This window comes from Rhinatrema bivittatum, chromosome 16, assembly GCF_901001135.1.
Source record: "Rhinatrema bivittatum chromosome 16, aRhiBiv1.1, whole genome shotgun sequence".
Classification (NCBI taxonomy): Eukaryota; Metazoa; Chordata; class Amphibia; order Gymnophiona; family Rhinatrematidae; genus Rhinatrema; species Rhinatrema bivittatum.
Window position 1 is genome coordinate 18,365,680 of NC_042630.1, and position 18,117 is coordinate 18,383,796.

The 18,117-nt window shown below is 56.5% G+C and overlaps 1 protein-coding gene across 2 annotated transcripts; it reads left to right on the forward strand.

Annotated features, from left to right (window-relative positions):
* Positions 1-925: 925 nt before the first annotated feature.
* On the forward strand, positions 926-10,178 carry BCL6B (BCL6B transcription repressor). Of its 2 annotated transcripts, XM_029581281.1 has the most exons (8): positions 926-1,706; positions 2,338-2,615; positions 3,810-4,031; positions 4,935-5,573; positions 5,706-5,854; positions 6,935-7,065; positions 7,294-7,431; positions 7,834-10,178. In XM_029581281.1, exons 2-8 carry the CDS (start codon positions 2,452-2,454, stop codon positions 7,999-8,001), a joined length of 1,611 nt encoding a protein of 536 aa, XP_029437141.1. In that variant the 5' UTR covers positions 926-1,706; positions 2,338-2,451; the 3' UTR covers positions 8,002-10,178. The 2 variants fall into 2 exon arrangements, with proteins under 2 accessions (XP_029437141.1, XP_029437142.1); XM_029581282.1 differs by lacking the exon at positions 3,810-4,031 and having other exon boundaries at positions 928-1,706.
* The last annotated feature ends 7,939 nt before the right edge of the window (positions 10,179-18,117 follow it).

Here is an 18,117-nt window from a genome sequence, read left to right on the forward strand (position 1 = left end):
ATAGGTTCCCAGATCACCTCTGGAGTCCTTTTTATATATCGGGGTTATGTTGGTAACCTTTCATTGTAACGATAGCTTACAAATTACTCCTAATAGGTCTGAAATTTCATTTTTGAGTTGTTTTTTAATCTGGCCCAGGTGATTTGCTATTCTTCAGTTTGTCAGTCTCACCTCAGGGGAGAAGAAAAGAGGGTTCGCACTCACAAAGCGGGGAGTAGCTGGCTTGTTACGGCGGTTACTACCCCAAACCAAATGTGCCTGATACTTCACTTTCGATGCACATCCAGCATGGCTCTCTGCTTCAACGGCAGGGGAGAAGACTGATCCTTCACACATATCCAGCATAGCTCCCTGCTTCAACGGCAGGGGAGAAGAAAAACAACCAATAAGGGTCTGTATAACATAGTCTGGGTAAAACAAATAAGCATGGGTGTAGCTTGCTTATTGCGGCGGCTACTACCCCTAACTAATCAAGCTTGATATTTCACTTGGATGCAGCTCCATCACTGCTCTCTACATTAAAGGTGGGGGTGGAAGGGAAATAGAACCAAGAGCTAAGAGAAACAGATAAGTATGAGAGAAAAAATGAGTGAAGCTTGCTGGGCAGACTGGATGGGCCATTTGGTCTTCTTCTGCCATCATTTCTATGTTTCTATGTATATGTTTCCCTATGTATCTCCCCGCCCCCATACTCCCTGTGTGTGCCTTCATCCACTTCTCTGCCACACTCGCTCTTGCTCAGGACGGAAGCCTTGATGGTTGATGCTGCTCGGCTAATTCAGCCCTGCTTTTGTGTCTGTTGCCTTGTGTCCAGTTTATGGGCAGCCCTGCACATATTTTTCCGTGTAGTTTCAGTCAGGCTGGATTTACCTACGTACCAAGGATACTCTCCTTACAGAGCCAGGGAAGAGCTTGTCCCTTGGCTGCGTGCGCAACTGGGAGTACTTAATCTTAGCCCTGGAAAGAAACGAGCAGGCTCGGCGGTGGTCGGGGGTTGACGCCTTGGCGACTGGCGCCGCTGCACACAAGCTTCGATCCTGTGCTAATTCATCCCCTTTTTGGGATCCATTCTCCATCCCACTTTAATAGCTATGGATGCGCGAGGAGCACATCGCCAGCACCTTCCGTGCGCTGTCCGTGCAGCCACCTCTAGGGCACATGCCCAGGCATACTGGGGGGGCGCGCGCACTGCATCACCGCTTCGTGCGACAGGGGCCGGTTTACAGATGTGCCCGCGCCACAAGGGGGAGCCCACGGACTCCCCTCGCTGCGCTGACCTGGGTAAGCGGCTTTAGCGGTTTTCTGCCCGTCCTCCGAGAAACCTCTCACCCCCCTCCCACCCGGGCCCTCCGAGACCCACCAGGCTAAAAATACATTCCTCCGCCTCCTTCCCCTCCGCATCCAGCTGGACTAGGAGCGGAAATCCCGGGGGGCGGGAGGAGGGGCGAGGAGGGAGAGGATGTGACAGCCACAGGATCCGTTTCCTCCGCCTGAGATGATATATCAGATCCCTCCCCCCCCCCCCCACCACCACCACCACCACCACACACACAACGTACACACACCAAACCCATGCTCCGCAGCAGAGGAAGGGAGCAAGGATCGTCCCGAGGCCGGCACTCGGGGCGAAGGCGCTGCCGCCGGTGGCAGATCTCCAGCGGGCACGGAGGAGACCACCGTTGGGGAGAGGGGCCCTGCGGGTCAGGGTGAGTCGGATGCTCTGCGGGGGGTGGAGTTTGGTGCTTCTCGAGGGGTGCGGGGGAGAGAGAGCGGCGTGACCGGTCGAACCACGGGGACGTGGAAGTTCTTCTGCGTGGCGGTACCCGGTGTGCAGGGAGAGGAGGGGGTTTTTCTGTGGGAGGTTGGCATGGGGGGCCGTTTGGGAGCCGTAACGTTGCGACGGGGGAGACGCACTTTGTCAGGGGTGGCGGGGGGGGGGGGGGGGGTGTGATGTCCGTACACGACACGTGGGCAGCTTTCTTTTTTTTTTTTTGGAAGGGGGTGAGGTGGAGCGTGAGTAGTTGGGAGAGCAAGCGAGATGCCCGTGGGCTTCATATTTTAGCTGGCAGACAATGAGATTGAATGAAGGGGCTAAAAGAGAGAGTTCCACCCCCCTACCCTCATCGGATTAACCACCACCGGGGACTCCCATGACCGTCAATCCAGGGAAAACTGATGGCCAGAACAGCTTTGTAAGGGAGGCCACTGGGCTCCTCCCCCCACCCATAATGACAGAACCGTTTCATCCGTAGCCCCGGTGCTGCACGTGGCTCTCCGCACAGGGCGTCTGTTTTTGTAACTCACACACCCCCCCTCTCTCTTGCGCTTCTGTTGCAGAAACGGCGTAAACTCCTGCCCGGGCTCTCTCCGTGAGCTGACGCGGCCCTGGCTCCTTCCCCCCAGTCCTTCTCCCCCCTCCCCGCCTCCTCCCTCCACGGGCCGCGGCCGGGCATGGGCTCCCCTGCGGAGGGCTACGTCCGGGAGTTCACCCGCCACGGCGGCGACGTGCTGCGCAACCTGGACGAGCTGCGCGGCCTCCGGGCCCTGACAGACGTGACGCTGCTTGCCGGCGGGCGGCAGCTGAGGGCACACAAGGCCGTGCTGGCCGCTTGCAGGTGAGTCGGCCAAGGTGGGAGGGTCAAGGGGGGGACGGGGGACGGCCGGTCCTCGTTTTCCGGCTTTCGTGGGGGTTTGTACCGTGACCTTTCTCGGTGGAAGATGGGGGGGGGGGGGGGAGGGGCCCAGAGCCGTGCCATGATGTCGCCGGGCATTATTCACTGGTCCGTAAAACAGGGTACTCTGCATGATCATGTGACCCCAGCCGGACGCTGTTAGTTGCGCTCGGCTTTATAAAGAGGTAGAGGACAAATTAAAAACAAAACAAAACGCTCTTTACCTGAATGAAAGGCGTTTTCAGAATCGCCAGCTCTGTGTGTGGGTGAAGGTGGGTGCCTTAGTCCACAATGTGCCTACTTTCACCCACGTTTTCATGGAGGCCGTCTCAGGGGAGGCAGCAGCTCGCTGAGTTTTGCGCTTTCAAAGCTTCTTGCATCATCTGGGCCGGGAAAAAAACCCAACAGGCGCAAATCTCTGCCGGTGCTTCCCCCCACCCCACAGGGCCGGCTCTTCCGCTGGGCGAACCGTGCAGTCGCCCAGGGTGGCAACGTTTTTTTGGGGGGCTTTTTTGAAAGAGGGAGGGGAGAGGCGGCACTAACTTCCAGGTCCCAGGAAACCTCCAGGTGCCATCTTACCTGCTTTTAAGACCCGGGCAACCCCAAGAGAGAAAGGAAGGGATGCCGGGTAGGTGCGGAGGGTGGAGAAAAGAGAGGGGGCAGGGTGGGCTGTGGAGAGAGGGATGCCGCCGGGCACCGCCAAGAGAGGGCGGAGAGAATGGGGTGATCTCGGTGCGCCGAGCACGGTTGTGAAAGGGGAGAAACGGGAGGATACCGGACCGGGGGGGGGGGGGGGGGTGGTGGGGGGGAGGTGCTGGGGACAGAGGCAATGGGAGGGGGATGCAGGACTTGGCAGAGGGGTGAGAGGAGAGAGAGAGGTGGAGGTTGTGCCGGAGCTGCCTTGGACAGGCAGGGGGTGGAAGGGGACGGGCGCAAGACTGAAGGTTCGCTTAGGCCACCTTGCACCGGGCCCTAAGTTTCCCTTTGAGAGAGTTAGGATAACAGCAGCAGCAGGGGGTGCTTCAGGGGTCTTCTCCGTCTCCCCACAGTTAAATCTGCCTCAGGCGGGGAGGGGACCGTGCGGGGGTCTCTGGGCAAAGTGACTCGCTCCTTTTTTTTTTTTTTGGCTTTCCACAGCGGCTTCTTCTACTCGCTGTTCGTGGAGCAGGCGGGCGGCGAGGCCGGCGTCCTCTCGCTGCCCGCCGGGGTGGAGCCGGAGGGCTTCCGGCTGCTGCTGGACTTCATGTACACCTCCCGCCTGCCCCTCAGCGTGGCCACCGCGCCCGCCGTCCTGGCCGCCGCCCGCTGCCTGCGCATGGAGCACGTGGCGGAGGCCTGTCGCCGCTTCATCCATGCCAGGTGAGGATCTGCCCGGGCTCTCGCTCCCCGCCGGGCCGCCGAAACGGTACGTGAGGGAGGGGGGAGGAGTGGGTGGGGGGGGGGGAGGAGTGCTTCTGTCCCACAGCGCGTACCCCCATGCCTTCAGGACCTGCCCGGCAACGGGCCCCCACCATCAGACGGTGCTGCTCCCCGACACCTCCCCCCTCCGAGAGTAAGCTCTCCGTGGCAGGTGCTCCCTCCCCCAGCGGTCCAGGCCCCGCCAGGATCCTCCGGTACCAGACGCCGCGGGGCCCCGCCACAAAGAGTGGCGAACCGCTGCCCGCACAGAATTTAACCAAACACCCCCCCCCCCCCCCCAAAATAAAAAACAGGCAGCAGTGAGGGCGTTCCAGGGGCACGGGGCAACTTTGGCCATTCAGGCCTACGGCTTTGGAGGGCCAGAAATCAGGGCTAAAGTTAACCCGGGTGACTTTCTCCTGAGGCCTTAAGACCGGATAGTCAGGCCAGACTTATTCGGGCTCGATATCCGGGCACGGCTGTCGGGTTAACTCTCTCCTCTGAAGGCTGACGGAGTTTCTGCCTCTGTGGGAGAGAAGAGGCTGGTCCTAGGGGTAAGCTCTCCGCAGCAGGGACGCCCCCCCCAACCCTGCTCAAGCCCTGCAGCCCCCAACAGTAGGTGAGAAGCAGGGATGGAGCAGCTCCTGTCCTCCCCTCTGAGGGTAAACTTTTTAAAGCAGGTACTTCACCCCCCCCCCCCCCTTACCCAATTTAGGTTTTGCGCTGTATATGAGGGGAGGGAGAAGCTGTTCCTTCCCTCCCCCCCACCCACTTAGTGAGGATAAGCTCTCTGCAGCAGGTACTCAGTTCCCGTTCAGATTCTGCTATTTTCTTACTGTGTTTTGTGTTTGTCTGCCTTTTCAGCTACGATGGGATGGACTTTCGCTTGCCACCTCCATCAGCCGAGCTCTCCTGCCTCTCCACCTCCTTCCCATCTCCGCTGGCCCTGCCTCCGATGGGGGCCCAGGAGGGCCAGGCGTCAGGCGCTGCCGGCAGCGCCTTCCTCAAGAGCAGGAGGCCGATCCCGGCGGGGGCTGTGTGGGCCCCGCAGAGCCAGGTCCCGACGGCGCCCCGGGAGAGCGAGCAGCCCCAGGGCGCGTCGGGCCGGGCTCCCGTCCAGACCAGGCCGGAGAAGGCGGAGAATAGCGACCAGAAGCCTCCGATCCTGGCCCCCCACAGCCCGATGAAGTCCGAGTGCCAGCCTGCCTCACCCGTGGAGTCCAGCGGCTGTGGCAGGGCGACCCCTTGCCCCCTGGGGGCCCCCAGCTCAGACTCCAAAGCCTGGAACTGGAAAAAGTACAAGTTCATTGTGTTACGTTCCCTGCAGCAGGCAGTGAAAGAGGAGGAGGAGGAGGAGGGAAGGGGGGCGCCACCGCTGCCACGGAGAAGCCCGGGGCCTTCCCCTGCCTTGCCCCCGGGGGCCGGCGGCCCCTCGCAGACAGCAGAGGAGGAATCCGGCAGCGGAGAGGAGAGGAAAAGCAGCTTGCGCGGCCCTCAGCACAGGTGAGGTCGCTCCTCTCTGACCTAGATCCTTCTCTGCGGGGGTGGAGTGGCTAAGGAGGGGAGGGGCGGCCTGAACAACCGGGCGGTCTCTGATGAACCCCGTTTCTTTTTTTCCCCCTCCCCCCCTCCCAGGTTCTCCCCACTCCCTCCCTGTGAGTCTTGGTGTGTGGTCTGCAGCCGGCCATTCGAAGGGGTCTCCCAGCTCCACCGCCACGTCCTGTACGCCCACCGGCGAGGGGAGCTGCTGGGGTGCCAGCCTGACACCACGGAGAGCAGAGCAGGTGAGCCCAGGCCCTCTCTCTCACCGGGTGTTTCTCTCCCCCACTCTCTCTCACTGCCTTTTCCTGCATGTGTGTGTGTTTCTCTGGGTGTATTTGTGCCTCTCTCTTTCTTTCTGTTTGTGTCTCTTTTTTTAGTGCCTCTGTCTTTGTATGTGACATGGCATGCACGTGTGCTTCTTTTTCTGCAAGGCTAATGTCTCCAAATTGATTTGTTGCAGAGTGAACAAGATGCAGCAAGAATATGAAACAGGGGCTTTATTAGTGTACAGGGGCTTTTCATCTTGTTACAGCTTGAGACAGGGAGCGAGCAGCATCTCCCCCATGAGAGGGATCAGCAAAAAAACCCAAAAAACCCCAGAAATGAAATAGAAAGATATGCAAGATCCCTAAAACAGAACGATGCCACCTAGTGGTTTATAATAGATTGCACTCTTTAATATAATACACAACAACCATAAGTCTCTCTCTGCATGATTTGTAGGGATGTGCATTCGTTGGGCCATTCATTTCATTTGTTTCGTGTGTACGTGCGTACCTCACAAATGTATGGTACGCACATAAGAATGGATGGTTTGTGTGTATTTTCTTAACAATTCATTTGTGAGGTACGCATATATCCACGAAACGAATGAAACGAATGGCCCGACAAATGCACATCCCTAAGATTTGCGCACACAGTGATGGGAGTGAGCTTCATGTGTATGTTGAGTATGATCTCACGCTCTCAACTGTACTGCTACTGCTCTTCTTACTCATTGTACAAAAAAAGAGCTTAATTCTGGAGCTCGTAGGGTGTTACACTTATAGGCAACATGTCAAGGTGCGCACGGAGGTTACTTCCACACAAGCCTGTGGCGCCCAGTCCAATGGGGACAATTTATGTATCTTTCTGCGAAATTTTCTTGGACTTTGATTGCACTTCTTGGTACTTGATGGTCTCCTGCCCGTGTGAAGGTGCCCAACCCTCTCAGTCTCTCTCTCCATATGTATGGGTCTAGCTTGCATCCTACCCAGTCACTGACCATGTCCGCCACTTCCTCTCCCCCCCCCCCCCCCCGCACCATCTCTTTCCCTCTCCAGCAGAGAAGCCGTACCAATGCAGCATCTGTGGGGCGCAGTTCAACCGGCCCGCCAACCTGAAGACCCACGCGCGCATCCACTCCGGCGAGAAGCCCTACAAGTGCGAGACGTGTGACTCCAGATTCGTGCAGGTCAGCCATGAGTGATGGCTAGATTAGGGAAGCTGGTGGTCCACAAGCCATTGTGTGGTGTAGTAGTTATTTAGCGGAAGGGGGTCGTGGCTGTGGGTGTATCAGCTACTCATGGTTAAGAGGTTGGTGGCCCTGGCATATCACCGGGATTGGGGGGTAGGGGGTGCATAGGTTCCATACTTGTATGGTACTCATTGGTTTTTCTGTCCCACTCCCAAACTCTCCCAGGTGGCTCATCTGCGCGCCCACGTTCTGATCCACACTGGCGAGAAACCGTACCCGTGTGACACCTGCGGGACACGATTCCGGCACCTACAGACACTGAAAAGTCACATCCGGATCCACACAGGGGAGAAACCATATCACGTGAGTACAGGAAGAAGCTGGGGGGGGGGGGGGAAGGATAGGAGAGCAAAACAAGCACCACATGAGAACCATGGGAAGAGAAAAAACACGCCTCGTGATACCCATGAGGAACCAGGGGAGGGGGAAAAACACAAAAATATGACAGCAGGGGGAACCAGGGGAGGGAGAAGACTGCACCACGTAAGAGCCAGGAGAATCCAGGGGAGACGGAAAACTGCGCCACGTGGGAGCCACAAGGAACCAGTAGGAGGGGGGGAAACTGCACCACATGAGAGCCACACCAGGGCAGAGGCAAAACCTGCCACATGATAACGGGGGAGGGGCAAAACCTGTGCCTCATGGGAGGAAGAAGGGGGGAATGCTAGGTGCCTTGCCCTCACTGCTTCCTCGCTTGTCTTGCAGTGCGAGGCGTGCGAGCTGCGCTTCCGGCACAAGAGCCAGCTGCGGCTGCACCTGCGGCAGAGACACGGCGCCGTCACCAACACCAAGGTCCACTACAAGCTCCTTGCGACTCCCTACTCTGCCGCCGCTCCTGCCCTTGCTCTGGGGAGAGAGGGTGGACCCCGCTAGCCACGCCAGGACTCTGCGACCGTCTCACGTGGGCCGCAGGGAGAGAGCGCACCAGACCTCCTCTTCCTGTCTGCGAGAAAAGCTTTGCGGGTCGAAGAAGTACCAGGAAGAGAAACTGGGCCGTGCTTACTACCCCCCCCCCCCCCCCAGATAGTGTCACCAACCAGAGCACACAACATTCAGTAAATTCAGTGAATAAAATAGGGGACCCCCCTCCCCTCAAATGCTTTGTAACCCCCCCCCCTCCTGCCTCAGCTCTGGAAACTTCCCTAGCACTTAAAGTCCTCCTCCCCCCGCCCCCCCCCCCCCTCTTCTCTTGCCGCACCAGCACCGCCGTCTTCCTCAGTTGCAGCCGGGATGGACTGCACTCGCTGGGCGGAGGAAGGCGGCAGGGGATGCGGGCGAAGCTCATTGCGGCCCAGAGGGGAGCGCTGCTGGGATGCCCGCTGACGTCCCGCAGGCGGAGGACACGCCGGCCGCGTCCTGGTGGCGGCTGATTCTCCCCCTCTGCCACGTGTGAGGAACCAGTTTTTGGAGGGGGGGGGTGTGTGTGCAGTTTGTTAAACCGGTGGCAGAGCCGTGGGAGAACTGTTCACTTTTTTTAACACAATGTTTAGAGGTGCTTGGAAGAGTGTTATTTGTATTATGCGTCTTTTTTATTTTTTTGCTGGCCAAATACATTCGTGTTGTGAAACTTAATGTAATATCCTGTGGCCTGGTGCCCTCCCCCTGGGCACCAAGCCAGGGGGAGGGCACCAGGCTATCCCTTTGAGTCAATTTGGGAGCATGTGATCATGCGAGCTCCGTTTTTGTCCAGTGACTGTCTGAGGCTTATGCGGTTCAGAAGGGAACCAGGAGTCCTTAGGGGGTCGAGAGCGGGGAGAGGGTTTACCGCAGGCTCTGGAACACAGGATGGCGCGAGGGAGTGGGGCCTGGAGCCCCGGCTATGCCTCCCTGGGTGCTGCGAGGAGACCGGCTGGGGATGGGGAGGAGTGGTGGAAGCTGGGGTCGCGGCAGCTGCTGGATTTCTGCTCCGGTGTCGCTGAAGCCCAGTAAGGGGGTGGAGGAGAGGACCGGGGGGGCTTCCACGCCTGCTGGTCTGACTCTGGGAAGCGGAGAAGCAAGCTGTCAAGAAATGCAGCGCAGTTGGATTTCGGGAGGGTGGGCCGGGAGAGAGGGCAAGATGCTGGCTTTAGATTTGATAGGACGATAGAGAAAGGGTGGGGGAGAGGTTTGCGAGTGCCACCGCTGCACTATAATCAGGTCTGGAATCTGTAGCACTATGAGCAGTGGAGCAGCTTAAAAAAAAAAAGGCTTTTTTTGGCCATCGCTTACCTGCATTCCCAACACTAAAAAAAACCACTCCCCTCTTGTTTCTTTGCTCTTACAGACGCAGGGGCAGGCGTTTGGCTGATCTTTGGCTCTGGGAGCAAGCAAGGTCCCCGTGCAAGAGTCTTCGTTGCCCCAGGCAAAACCTTCGTTTGTGCTTCCCCTCCCCCAGCTCACTTATCGGCGGCAGCTCCAGCGCAGCGCTGCCTCCTACTGGCGTCGGTAGCTGCAGCACAGCGCGCCCTTCTGCGACGGCCCCCAGCGCTGGCGCAGCGCGCCTCGGGGCCTCGCACCGGCTGGCTTTTGCCGGCCCCCCTTCCCCCCCGAAACTTCGGCTCACTCGAGGCGCCCACCAGATTTCTCTACTGGAAGCACCCGCCCTGGGAGCCGGGAGCCACGGACGGGGAGAGCCAGCCGGCTCAGCTCACGGGGCCATACGAGGGATGGGGCTCGGGGGGGGGGGGGGGGGGGGGGGAGGGGACGACCGGGACGGCCGACGAGGATCCCTTGCTTTACAAATAGAATAAGCTATGCCCCTGGTGGATGGATGTGGGGGTGTCCCTGCCGTCCCGCTGCCTGCACCCACACTCGGCGCTTCCCTCCTGCTTTGTCAGGGCGCGCCGGAGCCCGTCTACTACACCTCGGCCTTTCCCTCTGTAAGGCAGGGCAGCGCGGGCCGTGCCAGCGCTTTGCGGTGAGCTGGGGTTTTTTTTTTCATTGTTACTTTTAGTCATTTTGCACTGTGGCCCCAGACCGCGATGTTTCTCTCTAACCGTGCTACGCTAGCTGCTGCTGCTGCTTCTTCCTCTTATTGTGTTTTAAATAAAAAGATGGAGTTGTTTTGGGAACCACTGATTGGCCTGGTTATTTCAGTAGGGTTGGGCAAAGGATGAGACGGAATTTGGTACAGTGCAGTACTGTAGGGGAAAATCCCCAGGGTGAGAGAGAACTACAGAGGATCCTCAGCGGTGGGGGGAGTGAGGGGTAAAGCCTGGGAATGGCACAAAGGATCCTCAGCGGTGGGGGAGTGAGGGGTAAAGCCTGGGAATGGCACAAAGGATCCTCAGCGGTGGGGGTGTGAGGGGTAAAGCCTGGGACGGGCACAGAGGATCCTCAGTGGTGGGGGAGTGAGGGGTAAAGCCTGGGACTGGCACAGAGGATCCTCAGCGGTGGGGGAGTGAGGGGTAAAGCCTGGGACAGGTGCAGAGGATCCTCAGCGGTGGGGGAGTGAGGGGTAAAGCCTGGGACGGGCGCAGAGGATCCTCAGCGGTGGGGGAGTGAGGGGTAAAGCCTGGGAATGGCACAAAGGATCCTCAGCGGTGGGGGAGTGAGGGGTAAAGCCTGGGAATGGCACAAAGGATCCTCAGCGGTGGGGGAGTGAGGGGTAAAGCCTGGGACGGGCGCAGAGGATCCTCAGCGGTGGGGGAGTGAGGGGTAAAGCCTGGGACGGGCGCAGAGGATCCTCAGCGGTGGGGGAGTGAGGGGTAAAGCCTGGGACGGGCGCAGAGGATCCTCAGCGGTGGGGGAGTGAGGGGTAAAGCCTGGGACGGGCGCAGAGGATCCTCAGCGGTGGGGGGGGTGAGGGGTAAAGCCTGGGACGGGTGCAGAGGATCCTCAGCGGTGGGGGAGTGAGGGGTAAAGCCTGGGACGGGTGCAGAGGATCCTCAGCGGTGGGGGAGTGAGGGGTAAAGCCTGGGACGGGTGCAGAGGATCCTCAGCGGTGGGGGAGTGAGGGGTAAAGCCTGGGACGGGTGCAGAGGATCCTCAGCGGTGGGGGAGTGAGGGGTAAAGCCTGGGACGGGTGCAGAGGATCCTCAGCGGTGGGGGAGTGAGGGGTAAAGCCTGGGAATGGCACAAAGGATCCTCAGCGGTGGGGGGAGTGAGGGGTAAAGCCTGGGAATGGCACAAAGGATCCTCAGCGGTGGGGGAGTGAGGGGTAAAGCCTGGGAATGGCACAAAGGATCCTCAGCGGTGGGGGTGTGAGGGGTAAAGCCTGGGACGGGCACAGAGGATCCTCAGTGGTGGGGGAGTGAGGGGTAAAGCCTGGGACTGGCACAGAGGATCCTCAGCGGTGGGGGAGTGAGGGGTAAAGCCTGGGACAGGTGCAGAGGATCCTCAGCGGTGGGGGAGTGAGGGGTAAAGCCTGGGACGGGCGCAGAGGATCCTCAGCGGTGGGGGAGTGAGGGGTAAAGCCTGGGAATGGCACAAAGGATCCTCAGCGGTGGGGGAGTGAGGGGTAAAGCCTGGGAATGGCACAAAGGATCCTCAGCAGTGGGGGAGTGAGGGGTAAAGCCTGGGACGGGCGCAGAGGATCCTCAGCGGTGGGGGAGTGAGGGGTAAAGCCTGGGACGGGCGCAGAGGATCCTCAGCGGTGGGGGAGTGAGGGGTAAAGCCTGGGACGGGCGCAGAGGATCCTCAGCGGTGGGGGAGTGAGGGGTAAAGCCTGGGACGGGCGCAGAGGATCCTCAGCGGTGGGGGAGTGAGGGGTAAAGCCTGGGACGGGTGCAGAGGATCCTCAGCGGTGGGGGAGTGAGGGGTAAAGCCTGGGACGGGTGCAGAGGATCCTCAGCGGTGGGGGAGTGAGGGGTAAAGCCTGGGACGGGTGCAGAGGATCCTCAGCGGTGGGGAGTGAGGGGTAAAGCCTGGGACGGGTGCAGAGGATCCTCAGCGGTGGGGGAGTGAGGGGTAAAGCCTGGGACGGGTGCAGCGAATCCTTAGTGGTGTGTGAATAAAGTAACTTTAGGAGATAGCCTGCGGGTGGCTTTAGTTGCCCCTTCTGGTGTTCTGTAGGTTAAGAAGGATTACATGGGGGGGGGGATCCCCTGAAAGCAGTGACCCTCTCCTTCCTCCCCAGGACACTCCTTAACAGCCCGTTCACTTCTATGAAAGCCAAACCAAAGTGCTGGGAAACACAAACTTGCAGTATTTTTAGAAAGGCACTGTCAGCAGACTCCGAGGTTGTAATTAACGTCTGAACACCTGGTATGGCACCGAGGCTGGGTCTGTAACCTCATTACGCTGCCTTTCCAAATGGAAACCCTCCGAGTTATTATCCAGATAAGTGTCAGGGGGGGAGGATCGGGGCACCTTTCCTTTTGGGTTCTGGCAGTGAGCTCTGCCCAGGGAGTTTGGCGGTGGCCAGTGTAGGAATAAGTGGGGCCAGAATGTGAATAGTAAGGCCCACCCAGTTGGTGCCCAATTTACAGCCTGGCACAATGCCTTAGCCCCCTCCCATTTGAGCCCTGGCTTTCCCCTTCAGTTCTTTGCAAATAGGTTGGGGGGGGGGATAATAGTGCAGGTAGATTGCGTTTTTCCAATCTCTACCTGTGATTTCCAGCGGGAAAAAAAAAAAAAAGTACCCGGCGCCAGAAGCCGGCGCCATCTGCAGGTATTCTGTGCCCACGGCCGGTATCTAAGTGATAAAACCGCACGCGTGCTTCCTCTTTCAAAACCGGTGCAAAGTCCACGGGGTAAAAGCAGTCGTGGGCTTTGTCCCGGTGCCAAATCTGAAAATTGCTCTCTCTGATCCAATTCAGTGGGGACAAACCTTTCTCAAAGCCTCATATAAAAACCTTTTGCTCTGGCACAGAGAGCGAGTCACAGCCCCTTCAGCGGGCAATGAATCTCTCTCTCTCTCTCTCTCTCTCTGTGCAGGGCCTCATTTGCAGACTAAAAGTGAACTCACGCCCCCGTGCCCGCACGCTCGCACACTCTTCACAAGATCGCTCGCCAGGCCCCGGGAGGTGAAGGGCATCTGGGAGTTAGGGATGCAGGAGAAGGCAGAGAGGGAGAATGTGATCCTGATTCTCCATCCCCCCCCCCCCCCATAAACTCCCTAGTGGTCGTTGAGCGCTGACCCCAGTGATTGTACAACCCCTAAATCTAACCCTTAGCCCTGGGAGGGTCCTCGAGCTCTCCTCTCCCTGGATAATCGCCCTCTCCGGTAACTCTCCTCCTGGTACCACGTAGAAATATTTTTCTCGCACTGCCCACCCCTGCTTCCAAGGCCTGCGTTATTTGCATCTGAGATAGGGGGAAGCTGCAGGGCGAATGCGGGGTAGCCTCTCCTCGGATCCTCAAAAGGAGGCTCTAGTTATGTAGCTGGGCAGGTGGCCTCATTCCGCAGAGGAAATCCCCTGAGCATGGGGATGGATCGGAGAATCTCCCGCTGCCCCACAAGAACCTCTGACACCTCCAGGCGATCGTGTCCCCTCCACCAGATGATCTGCCGCCGAGTAAGGCCCACAGCTATAGTTTGCTGTAGATCCTTTTGGATGATTTTTAAGATCTGTTAGGTTTTCGCTTGTCCCTCTTGGCCGAGAAAAATAACCACTCACAAAGTTATTCATTTAAAAAAAACATTATTATTATTATAGATATCTGTTATGCAATTCGAAACCATTAATACAGATCTCCCCCTCCCCCTTTAAGAAAGGGAGAATTAATGGTTCTTAATCTGAGAAGGTCCCGCCGTCATTTGAAATTCCAGCTATCGTAATTAGCATTTTAAGTAAATCTTTATTTGGAAATGATTGTATTGGCCCGAGTTTTCTTTTAAAACATCAGTTCATTCGAATTCTCTCTATCCCCATCATGTTAGTCGCATAAACGCTGCACTATTGAGTGGCGCCTGCAGTTCTGTCCTCTAAAGACGGGGAGGTCCGTTTTCAAAGGTGTAGGAATATCCGGCCCCTTTAAGCGGGTAAATCTTATCCGGCTAAGTCATTAACTGAATAAAATGTATTCAGATAAATCAGAGGCATTTGGGGGGCATTCCAGGGTGGAATTAACGTAGCCAAGGAACTCCGATAGTCTGAATATCCCTGACAGTGCATCCGGCTAACTTTAGCTGGATGCGTCGTCCATCAATTGCTTTTCTGAATGTTGGCCTGGGGGGCTAAATTAGGCCCACCAGATCCTTCGCTGATCCTACAAATGCCAGGGTCTTTATGAGAAAATCGAGGCCTTTTCCCTGTTCGGTCACCAGCCCCGGAAGGTGACGCCAGAGATCAGGTAGGATCCGCCGTACCACGGCAGGAGGGGAGTACGCCCTACGTTTCTGCGTCCTTCCCAGCTCTCAGCAGTTCTGGAAGCTGTTGGGGGTCCTATTCATTGTTTTTTTTTCATGATTATTTCTCGTGCAATAAAACCAAAGCCTGCCACTCCCTTCCTTGATTTCCTCTCCCAGTTTGTCCACTTCATTCTCCTTTTATGAGGTAAGGGGGGTGGGGGGTGGAGGGCTCCCTGGGTTTCCCCTACGTTTCCGGGTCGCACCTGCATCCTGCGGCGGCCCACGCCTGGTGTTGTCCCTGGACTGTGGGTGATATCATTTCCTGACAGATCCCCCCCCACAGGAAGAAGGCAGAGTGTGAAGCCTTAAACTCCGCAGCTCTCAAATGTTGCTCTGCTCCCGTTTCCCACATTCTCCCCTTATTATCTGCCTTGCCTGTGGATCTGGACGAGATTGTAAGCTCCATGGAGAAGGGACTTTCTCTTCTATGCATCTACAGGCAGCAGCGGGGGGGGGGGGGGGGGGGGGGGGGAGAGAGGCATGGAGAGGGCTGTCCGCCTGCCCCAAAAGGAGGGAATAGATGCAGGGGAAGGATAATAGAAGGAATTACGAAAACCAGTGAGGGGCTCTGTTTCCAGGGATAACTGAAAAGGGGGGGGGGGGAGGTTTGGGAGTACAACATTCAGAGGACATCGCATGTCCCACAGAGAGACCAAGAGCTGGGGAGAGCCCGAGGAAAGGTTTTGCATGACTTGGAAGCGCAAACATTAGGCACCTGAGAATGAGTAAGCACCGGGACACAAACACTCACACGAGTGCCAGGGAAACCCTACACACACCCCCACACGCACCTCGGGGCGCACGGTTACACAAAGAGGTTGACGTTCAGCGGACGGCTGAGTGGCAAAGTTGCCCCAGGTGTGTTCTGCCCCAGCAGGATCATTCCCAGGTAAGCGTTCCGCTGCGTGTTCCGAGCAGAAGGTGCCCGGTGTAGCTTTTGGGCAAATATTTTTCTGACCAGACTTAGCCCCAGCTAATGTTATTTGCCCAGCACTGAATATCCGACCTCACTGGCTCAAATATATCCGTGGCTCCTCTACCCCCCCCCCCCCCCCCCCCCCATCACCGCCTCTTGTTATTTGGCAAAATTTTGTCCATGCAAAAAGTTGCCCAGACAAAAGTTTACCAGGGACTTGGTGGCAGGGGGGGGGAGGGATTTCACATCCTCGGTTTTTTGTCTGGGTAACTTAAAAGGTTATCTGGACAAAGCCTTTGAGGCTGGACCTCAAAGGATACACATCATCCTGTCCTCCCCTCTGGTGACCGCCACCCATCACGAAACACCTCTGCCTTCGCCTTCCTCCCGCTCATCCCGGAGCTGCGACCACAGAGTGGTGGGCCGGGTCTCTACATACTTCCTCCTTACTACACACACACACACCAGGCCCAAGTGAGACAGCAAGCTGCTGGCTTCCCATGGAAGGAAAATCCATGAGTGGGCACGCCAGAAAATAAGATCTGTGTGCGCATTCTCCCAAGGCAAGGAGCGCTCTTGTCCTCCAACATACTTCCCCCAAACCCAAGGGCACTCATGGCTGTCACCCTCCGCATGCTGGGGAGCAGCCAGGCTAGCAAGAGAGGTGCTAATGACCTCACACACACGCCCCAGATGCAATAGGTCCACGTTGGCTCTGATGTCACTCCTTTCCAGGTCAGGCAGAAGGGGCAAGACGACTTCCCTCCCCTCATCTCTTGCCTTGCAAGATCTGGCCTTTGGAGGAGAGGGCTGGGGCAGCGGAAGGGCGGGCACACAGGATATTTTTTTTTTTTTAATAAAAATTCTGCCTTAGCCATTTTGTCTGAATACTGTCATTGCTGCAGATTTGGACCTTGGGCTCATCCTGGGGGGCTCTCTGATATATATCATCCTGGGGGGCTCTCCTATATATTCTGTGAAAAAAAAAGCAAGCAGAGACCATGTGTCCCAAAATATACTGGGGCCATTAGCTCATTGGCAAACAAAACCAGGAATGACCAAATATGTGCTTCCGAGAACTGGGCCAAGGTGTATTTTCCCTTCAAAGATGCTCCTCCTCCCCCTCGTCCAACATCCCAGTAAACGTGCTGGAAAACAAAACAAAAAAAGCTTGCAAACTTTTCTGACTCATCCCATCCTGCTGCCGTTTGCCAGGCTCCAGAGGCCGGAAAGGACTCCGGAAAGGCACTACCTCCCACCACCTGCATCCTGTTTTGGGGAGCAGGCGGGGAGGGAGGGAGGAAGAGGCCGGGGAATCCTGAATCTCTGACCCGCTGGAGAAGCAACACTGCTTGCTGCTCCCCTACATCCCATGGCTGTATCACAGATAATTTTCGTTCCAGACTTCCCCCTGTGCCCCACTCCTGCTAAGCTCGTGCTTGCCCTGTATTTTTAAGAAACGCATTTTTAATATTGACTGAAAAAAAAAGTGTTATATGTGTACAAATGGTATGGAAACGACCTCTTATCATTCAGTCATAATGCTGGCAATCCATCTGGCATGAGGGAGCCATTTTGGCTGGCTAGATGCTGCCAATGACATAGTGCCACAGCTCAGCAGAACCGCGCAGGGTTTGGCTCTTTGGCTGTTGTGTGGCTGTGCTGCACACCTGCAGATCAAAAGGAGGCCTCGAACCCAATAATTTAAAGCAAAATGGTAGTATTTCTGTGGGTTTCTGGGGAACCAAGGCTCAACGTATGTCATCAGCAACCGTCCTAATAGCAAAACAAAATGGCTTCTTACACGGCAGTGTTTCCATAAAACTTTGGAAATATAATTGGGTTTTTTTTGGGGGGGGGAGGTCTGACTTCACCTTCTGCGTTGCTGTAATGTTGTGTACGTGTGGGGATTCCTGCCCGGTGTAGCAACAATGACGATGCATGGCTTCCTTGAAGTGAGGGGGCAATGGAAGTAGGCCTTGTGGTTAGCTGGTTAGCCACAAAGACCCAGCCACCGTGCATTGGGAAGGGGGCCCTGCTATGACTGAAAACAATCTGGGGTGAGACGAGGGGCTCAATAGTGTAAACACCTTCAGGCTTCACTGTTTAGAGCTGTATTTTAGAAGTGGGAAGTTTCTAGCAGAGGGAGTTCAGGAGGTATGAATTTAGGGGCAATTGAAAGGAGGTTCCTCACTTGAAAGATGGATTTGCGGAAGGGTATATATGGACACTGGGGGTTGGGGGTCTTAAGGAGTCTGAGAAGTCTGGCAGTTGTTAAGGAGTCTTCTCGGGAAGTCTTAGTTCAGGAGCGCCTGAGGATTTTGCCGATAGGAATTGAAGAGCATATTTCTTGGTTGTTTTTCTGGGAGCCTGATATCATAGGGTGGCATTCCTGTCTTGGAAGGACCAGAAGCAATGTGTGAAAGAGGAAGAACTCTTCTGAAAGACGAGGAGCGGACCTGGGGACTGACTTCCAGCCACTAGAAGTGAGATTTGTCTGGGGCCATCCTGCTGTCTGAGTACCGAGAGGAATTTCAAGGAATTTATACTTTTCCCTCAGAAGTGCCAAGCTCATTGGGAGACTGCTTTGGCACGGTTGGGACTTACACAGACTAAGAACTGTATCTAAGTGGAATTTTTTTTTTAACCTAACGTTAAGCTGTTTCTGCCTTTCTGCATTGTTTTAGACTGAGTTTTTGAAACTTTTCTCTGTATTGGATGGGCTTTGGAATTTTGTATTGTTTGAGACTTTTGCCAATTTTTTTCAGTAAACTTTCTTTGTTTGGCACATACCTTCTTA